This window comes from Phaethon lepturus, unplaced genomic scaffold (assembly GCF_000687285.1).
Source record: "Phaethon lepturus isolate BGI_N335 unplaced genomic scaffold, ASM68728v1 scaffold15090, whole genome shotgun sequence".
NCBI lineage: Eukaryota > Metazoa > Chordata > Aves > Phaethontiformes > Phaethontidae > Phaethon > Phaethon lepturus.
The window spans coordinates 22693-30826 of NW_010509982.1; the positions used below are offsets into that span (position 1 = coordinate 22693).

Here is an 8134-nt window from a genome sequence, read left to right on the forward strand (position 1 = left end):
CGGGATTCAGTTTAACATGGCCCACTCCTTACTAGAGGGAAGAGGAGCAGATGGCTTGGTGCAGATAAGTGGGCAAATTCTCATGCAGTTGGCAGAAGCTCACGTGAATCATAGCCACTGTGTACGCAGCAATGTGTTCATCCACAGAATCCAAGGGAGCCAGATCTGAGATTGCTCGGCAAATTAGCTGAGGCAAAACAGATGAGCACTTGCTGAGTCTGGAGTCTGAAAATAATGCACGTGTTGGATGGCAAGAAACACCACATTGTTTTCTGCATCTCTGGTTTTTAGCCTGTGCTATTTCCCAGTCAAGGTTGGCAGGCCCTAGGCTTTTGTTTCATTGACCTTTTTTTTTTTAGTCTTGCCTCAGTATTGCTTTAAAAGGCCTGGATACTGCATATAGTATTTTCAATTTTCCATCTGAACAAAGGAAAAATCAAGGACATTTTGTAGAGACAGTGAGAAGCATGGTTTCTTCCGCCTAGTAAAGAATCAAAATCACTTACTAAATGCTGGAATGTATAATCTACTTGGGTGCATGCAACTTTGAAAGGAGGAAAAAAGTGAAAGAAATTAATAGCACCGAGTAGCAAAGAATATCACATACTCTGCAAGAGAATCCTCATGGTTCTCTGCAGCTCAGTCTGTGCTCCACTGGGGGCACAGTCAAGTACTTTATGTTATGGGCAGGAACCTTATAATACAACATTCATAAAAGACTCTAACCCTGCTATGGATATGGTTGGTTTAGCATCCATGCTGAGGCCCTGGGGTGGAACAGAGCAAGTTGTTCCAGGCACTGCTAATCAGGACCTCTGAGGCACAGATTGCTCCCCTGACGCTGTGCAGGTCCAGTGCTTCTGCCCTGTGTTCACCGCAGTCATTGCATTAAAGATCTCCTGTGATGTACTCGGGCTGGGAGTCCTTCTTTGGCCAAGGAATGGGTGCCGTGCTGTTAATGTAGTTGTTGAAAACAAAGGCAAATCAGCATCTGAAGCACACAGCAATGAGTCTGCCAGCACCTCAACGAAAGTCAGGAACTCGGCTACAAAGAAGGTAGTGATATGCAGGGATAATGACTATTCAAGTAGAATAACCTTTGAGATAGCACATGTATAAAGGGGTAAAGGAAAGCAGGCTCCTAGAAATGGGGAGGTAGGGAAGCATATTTCTGAAGGAACTTCAGTCAGAAAGGGATGTGGACAACTGAACCCTCCAAAAAGTGAACCTGATTACAAGTCTCTTCAAAAATAAATAAATAAATTTTAATAAATAAGGCCACAATAGAAATCCTGCGAATGACTAGCTGCTTTGCATTGTAGTGCCAAGGCATTTTTAATTTAGCAGTGTATGACCTGAAATCAGATTTGTTTTCTTGTGGAATCATAACCCTTTTAGACAATAAGTAAAATTCCTATTACTCCCTTTGTCTGGACAAAGCATGTTGTCTTTTGCTGTTGTTGTTTTTCTGTCAATCCAGAATAATCAAAAAGCTGTATAATTTTTTTTTTCCCCTTCCATGAAGTATATGATTTGAAAACTATGACTTTAAAAGGCATCCTTCACTGGAATGTATTGAGATTTCTGCCTGTTCAGGAGTATATTTGGCATACTTAAAACTTTAAAGCAAATTGCTTAAAGTAACTCGATTTTTATATTGAGATCAAACACCACAGCTCCATAGAGCTCCACATTGTTTCAGCCAGTTCATATGATAATAGTGTCATCCCACCACATGAAATGCCATTCATAAAGTCATATGCTTTCTCTGTCATCAGGTTGCACTAACTGACCTTTATTTTCTTTCACAAATGGGTAGCACCCATTAAGCCACACACCTATGCATATTCAAAATAAGATGCACTGTTTCCTCTTTTTCTGCGTATTTCAAGATCAGCGCATGTCTTCGGTGTCATTCACTGAAGACTTTAAGCTACCTGTAGGCTGTCAGTGAAAGGGCCACCTCACCGCAGTCCTCATCTGACTGTGCCTGCCGCCATTCATATATTGGCCTTAACATGGGTAACCAGATCAGGGAGCTGATCCAGCTGAAAACTAACCCAGCAAAAGAAAAATCCTTGTAGTATCTGGTCTAATAATCTAAATTTCAAATTAAATCATTTTCTAGCAGCCACTAATCAGTGGAGAACCACTAACCTACTGGGTGAGAGGGGGCAGCTTTCTGTGTCCTTGTGCCATTGTTTGCTCTTCCTCTTTTTCTGCTTATCATTCATATTTAGATTATGAGCTCCTCAGGGCAAGAACCATCTCCCCAGTGTATTTGCATGGTGTGGTCTAAATGTGCAGGTATAAGTGTACGGCAAATCAGATATAACAATGATAATAACCCAGGATCTTCTTTAATATTAGCTGATAGGATATCTTAAAGACAAAATGTTACCGTGACGTTAAAGGTTTTATGTTTGGAGTCTCCTACAAAATGAACAGGATCCACAATTAAGGTCCCAGTTCCTCAGTTTTTCCAAAGTTGAATATTGCAACACAGGGTAAAAACTACAGGTCCAATTGTCCTTTCACTTACACTCTTTATACCAAACCGTAAGTACACATTAACATGGGTGCTGTTCCATCAGTGGCACTGAAAGGAAGATGAAGCCCAGTGATTTCTGAAACTTTTACAGCAGCCAGAAAAGTCACACAGATAAGGTGAGTTAATGATGAAGAGAGAAATGGCTTTTAACACAGCTATGGTTCTAAGTCCTGTGGTATGTTTAAGCATGTTAATATTGTGCATATTTATAAGTATGTTACATGAGAAACATTTCAGATAAATTATTCAGTGGCTGGTATTTCGTAGAGGATAAGGACTTAAACTTTTTTTCCCCCTCCTCTTTTAGCTATACCAGTAGAAACTGCCAAACAAAATGCAAACATTGCTTTGGTTCTGACTTCGTGCGGAGGCCATATTGGTTTTCTGGAAGGAATATGGCCAAGGAAGTGCACTTACATGGACAGAGTCTTCAAGCAGTTTGTGCAAGCTATGTTTGAGCATGGAAACAAAATCTTTAGCATGTAGCTTTGGACCAGTATTATAGCACAGTGGCACATTCTGACAAGGGCAGTTAAGCTTAATGCACAAATTTTAACTCCTGTAAGCCAGCAAATGGATAAAGTCCATTACTACATGCAAAAATATTTTTTGCCTAAGATTTTGTAGCAAGAAACTAAATATTATGTTGTCACTTTTATATTTATTTTTAATATGCCTTACTAATAATGACCTTAAATGAAACAGCAGTCTGCATACATCAAATTGCACTTAACCAAAACCATCAAGTAAACATTATAATTCCTCAGGATTTTAAACCAGTACATATTTAGGAGACTTAATTTAGATGGCTTTTAATATTGGAATGGCAACACTTAAAATATCATATGTTATCCAGTCACATATAGTAAGTACAAGTTGGCCCATTCCTTAGGGCACTGATGGTGGAAGTCTTAAAATAACGAAAATAAAAGAATGAGGGAACACAAAGAAGCACTGGTTCTTCAAATAAGTCAAAATTTCAGCATGTTATTCCATAGCATTAGATTGATATCTGCTTTTGCTCTTCTACCCTGAGAGTATTCAGATTTAGGGCTAGTTATTGTTTTTTAAGCTATGTCAATGCCATACTTGTCTTACATGATTATTTTTTAAACAGCTAATTTATAGTGTTTACATATAACCAAAAGATTCCTTTAAAGCAGTACTGTAATAACTTATGTAATTAAAAGACATCTTGCATTTCAAAGTTCATGTATAGCTGGGTGTTGTCATATATGAAATACATACTTCATATAACTGGTAAACTGGATAATTCTACTGTTATGTTTATATTACCCTGCAAGAACATTTCAGTTTTAAAGAATAATCATTAGAACATCAGGAAATTATGATATAATCTGCTTTAAATTAAAAAAAAAACCCACACAAACCAAAAAAGATCTAAACCCTTTGTCTCTGCTATTGTTTCAGATAATTTCTAAAAGGAATGTAACAAACTGTTTAAAGAAAGCTGGGAGCTAGGGTGGGCAGTTGGAGCCCCATCTCTCTGGTTTGTTTATTTGATGATTTGTCAGCACTTTGGCAATAGGTTGTCAAATCATTGAAGACTTTGTGAGCAGGTTTCTGCCCTAGCAGCTTATGAGTTTGTGAGGCTGATGGAGGCATCACTGTTCTCCCCAGCCCTGAAACAGTGACAGCCAACGTGAGATCCTTGAGGAAAAAGGACAGTTGGACAAAACGTATTTTGAAACTGTTGAGAAGTCCTAATTTAGGGTATACTGAAACTGAAAAAGGCTTTTAACCAGCTTCTGTGGAGCTCCCACCTCATGCTGATCACCGATTTGGTCCCAGCCACACAAGATAAGGCAGTAAAGATGCCTCTGCATTTTTATTTTTATCTTTTGAGTGGGGTCAGTACAAGAAGAAAACACGGATAAAAAAGCAAGTCAGGTCTTTTGTCTCAAGCAGTACGTGCACAGCCCTCTTGCAAGGCATGTTTCCTAGTAACAGCAAAGGAAGAACAAAAATAGTTTTTGTCTTCAGAAAAAGAAATTGGGACATGCTATAAGCAAGCTAGTTTTGTAAGGTGGAAGGTTAAATTAAAAAAAAATTAGAAAGTGCTTTCAGGTTGTGACTTTTCAGACAAGCATTGGCCCTTGCCCAAATAATAAAATCTAACTTATTTTTTCTCTAATAAGGAAAATGAGCAAAGTGACTTGTAAAAGCAAAATGAAATTTTGTGCATGTTACTACAATACATGGGTAGGGTGCCTTATTTATTCTTGCATTCATTTCCAGTTTTTATGTTCATACAAAAACAATAAGCAATAAACAGTGTATTGAGCATTATATTTGTAAAATTGTTTGGGTACAGAACTATTAAAAACTCAGCATCAAGTATTAATAAAAATAAAACCACTTACATTAAATAACACGTTACTGTTTAAATAAAAGTAACATGATTAATGGCAGAATTTCTGTCTCGTTGCACTGTCTTATTTCATTTAGGTCCAATCCCATATACATAGCCACATGAGACATTTCTCTTTAAAGCGATGTCTAGCAAATGTCTATAAAGCAGGGTTCTTTCCCCCCAAATGTAGAGTGTTTTTCCTTACACCCCATTAAGGAAAATGCATTGTTCAAAGCACAGTGTGCAAAGTGGCAACAATCAAATTTTACTATGGGTATCTTCAAGCTTTCCCAGTCAGATTTTCTGAAACATATCATGCAGAGACTTACCTCAGTTCTTGCAGGGGGGACACAAGCTAGCAAGAAGTGCTATAAGCATTTTTGCTATGTAATACGTTTGTAGCTTGAATAGAGAGTTTCACCAGTGAGCCACAATACTGATTCCAGAATGTGCCCTCTATTCCAAACGGTGTGAATTCATAGGGTCTTTATTTGGCTCTTCATGTGATCTGAGTATCCAGACAGCAACATATTGGAGGTGAGAGAAAATCATTAGTTATCAACATACTCGTTACTGGGAAGATGGAGTATAATGAAAATGAAATTCCAAGTCACAAAGGTTGGGGAGACCTCTTGAAAACTTTCTTCCTAGTCAGAATCACATAGTAGTTGAAGTTGGAGGGGACCTCTAGAAATTGTCTAATTTCTAAAGGAGTCCAATCCCCCTGCTCAAAACAGTACATGCTACATACATACTCCAGAACATCCACCTCTTCTCAGTTTGCTCTTGGAGTCAATGCAAGGGACTGTTCTTTTTATCTCTGAAGCCTTCAGGAACCATTTGTTATCTTAGCTGACTTACTACCAGGTCATAAAGACTGAGATTTTAAGGTGTAATTTATTATGTCCACTCTTCACAAATGGACTTAGAAAAACTGAAAATTTCAAATAGAAAAATGTGGTTCTATGAATGCAGAGAAACTAACCCATGGTATACATTTCACACTGAACAAAAGAAGGATTAATGTTCTTTTTTGAAACCAGGACATGTGACAGCACCGTTTACAAGACTTTGCAGAATGAGCTATGGAGAACAGTCTAAACTCTACAATCTAAACTCGACCTGGTGTCGAGAAAATGTCAATAAAGTGCTAATGACTCCAGGCAGGTCTTCATAGTCCTGTCAGTATGGCACCGAGTATCACGCTTCATGCATTAACATGCTAAGTGTTACAGAGTGTGATCACTCCGAGGCCTAAACTGACCATTACAGAGATTGGAAAAGGGCTCCATTTTAAAGAATTACTCCCCAGAGGCGATTCAGAAAGCTTCTCCTTACCTCCTCCCTGCTGCAAGTTGCTATTCCCAACTGAGATCTAGTAGTCAACTGTTTCAGCCCTTCAGGTCAACAGAATGAAGCAGCTTGCTTATCTCAGCAGTTCCCAAATGTTTCAGACCACAGCCCCCTTCCCTTTTTCTGTAATTATCTGGACCCCTACGCACCACTCGCACACATTCATACATACATACATACATACCCGCTGCCTGGCCTGGCCCCAAATCTCTGCCAACCAACTGCCAGCCTTCTCTCCAGATGTAGCTATCTACAGCCCTTTCTATCCCTGCTCCCCTCATCCCCCCCAAAAAATCTCATGTTCAGCATGCGAGAAAAATGGACAAGTCCCAACCCAGTTTTTTTTCCTGCCTCCCTGCAAAAAAAACCCACCAAAACAAGGCAAAAACCACAACTGTGACACCCCCCCACCCCCAGTACCCTCCATTTTCAACATGGGCCCCCTGTTCTCTTAGCTAGATCCCCTGTAAAGCTCTTTAGCCCCAGGCAGACTGGGCACCCTCCAATCCCTGTCATCCCACGTGCCATCTACACAGGAATCTCATATGGGAACTGCCTCTTTCACCTACAACTCCTACCTGGCTGATGCCAATGACTCAGACTTGCCAGGAAGAGGACTTTTAGACCTGGAGCTCATGAGCAAGCACACCGTGCCCTCTCCAGGCCGCTTCAGCTCAACGCACCATCACCCTGTGAAACGAGGAAACATTTGTTCCCCAAGTCACGCAGTTGCCATCACGCACAGGTACCCTTCAGCCCGAGCCACGTGCAGTGGTTCTCATACCAGGGTGCCAGATGGTCAAAAAAAATGCTTGAGGCAATGAAGAAGAAAGAAGGAAGGTATAAAAGAGCCCAAGAAAATCTTCCTGGGGCTTTCCAAACACCTCCAGCATACAAGCTGGATCCTCTTCCCACAGTAGGCTAGTGGTGCTTCTTGCCAGCCAGGAAAGTAACTCCCTGCAGCCAATCTGCTGCAGAATATCCCAGCCATGGTTTGTGGTTTGCTTTTTTTTTAATTTTCTTTCCAACAGAGGAAAAGGAAAAATCTGCCAAAAGCACCAGCAGCCACAACAGTCAGCAGTTCTTCATTAGCAAACACCTCTTCCTCTGAGGATCCCATTTTCCTGTCTCTTTCTTTCTACTGGAGACACAAAAATCCAGCCTCTCCCTTCTTTCTGGATGAGGGTAGAGGGACTTTTTGAATCTGCTGAACAGATGGAAATCAGGGCCCTATGCTGCCTCAGCTGCTCTTCCAATTCCTTAAAGGATCTATAAATTTAATTATTAGAAAACCACTAGTATAAATCAGCTTCACATGTGGCCTTAGCTAACCTATCTGAGGCATTCTTCTGAAAGCACTAGGAGTGCTTGCAGGGTTCATTGCAGCTGAGAGGTTTAAGCAGCTACTGCCTCTTGATTGTCAGTCCTCGATCAGATGAGATGCCTGATAAGCAGGAGGGCAAGTTGGAAGTGTATTACCCTGTCAAATGGGGCTGCAAGGTCTGTGTGCTAGCAGGACTGCTGTGATTGAGCTTGGGCTCAAGAGCTCAATCCTCTAACTACGTAGCTGGCCCTAAGGCTGCAGTTTCACAAGCAGCTGCCAATATTAACAGCTCCCTCGCGCCAAAAGGGGAAGGCTCGCACTTCCTCCTCCCCTGCCTCTTCTTATCCTCCCTGATTCCAGTCATATGGTCCTCAGCCATTCTTGCTCCAGCAGAATATGACCCAGTTTTTCCACTGAGTTAATTTTTTGCTGGCTCAGTGAGTTAAATTTGCTTGCCTACAAGGGGTCCCCCCTCAGGTGCTAGAGAGAGGGTGGCATGAGGTAAGGAGTTGGAGCACATTGTTGAGTAGGG

At 40.8% G+C, this 8134-nt stretch overlaps 1 protein-coding gene across 1 annotated transcript in view; it reads left to right on the forward strand.

Annotated features, from left to right (window-relative positions):
- ABHD3 (abhydrolase domain containing 3) overlaps positions 1-3445 on the forward strand; it is a gene marked incomplete at its 5' end in the record, with an annotated part of 24917 nt that extends 21472 nt beyond the window's left edge. The window contains one exon of the mRNA XM_010293465.1: positions 2859-3445. Coding sequence (XP_010291767.1) covers positions 2859-3037 — 179 coding nt within the window. The remainder of the gene's footprint in view (positions 1-2858) is intronic.
- Positions 3446-8134: the final 4689 nt, after the last annotated feature.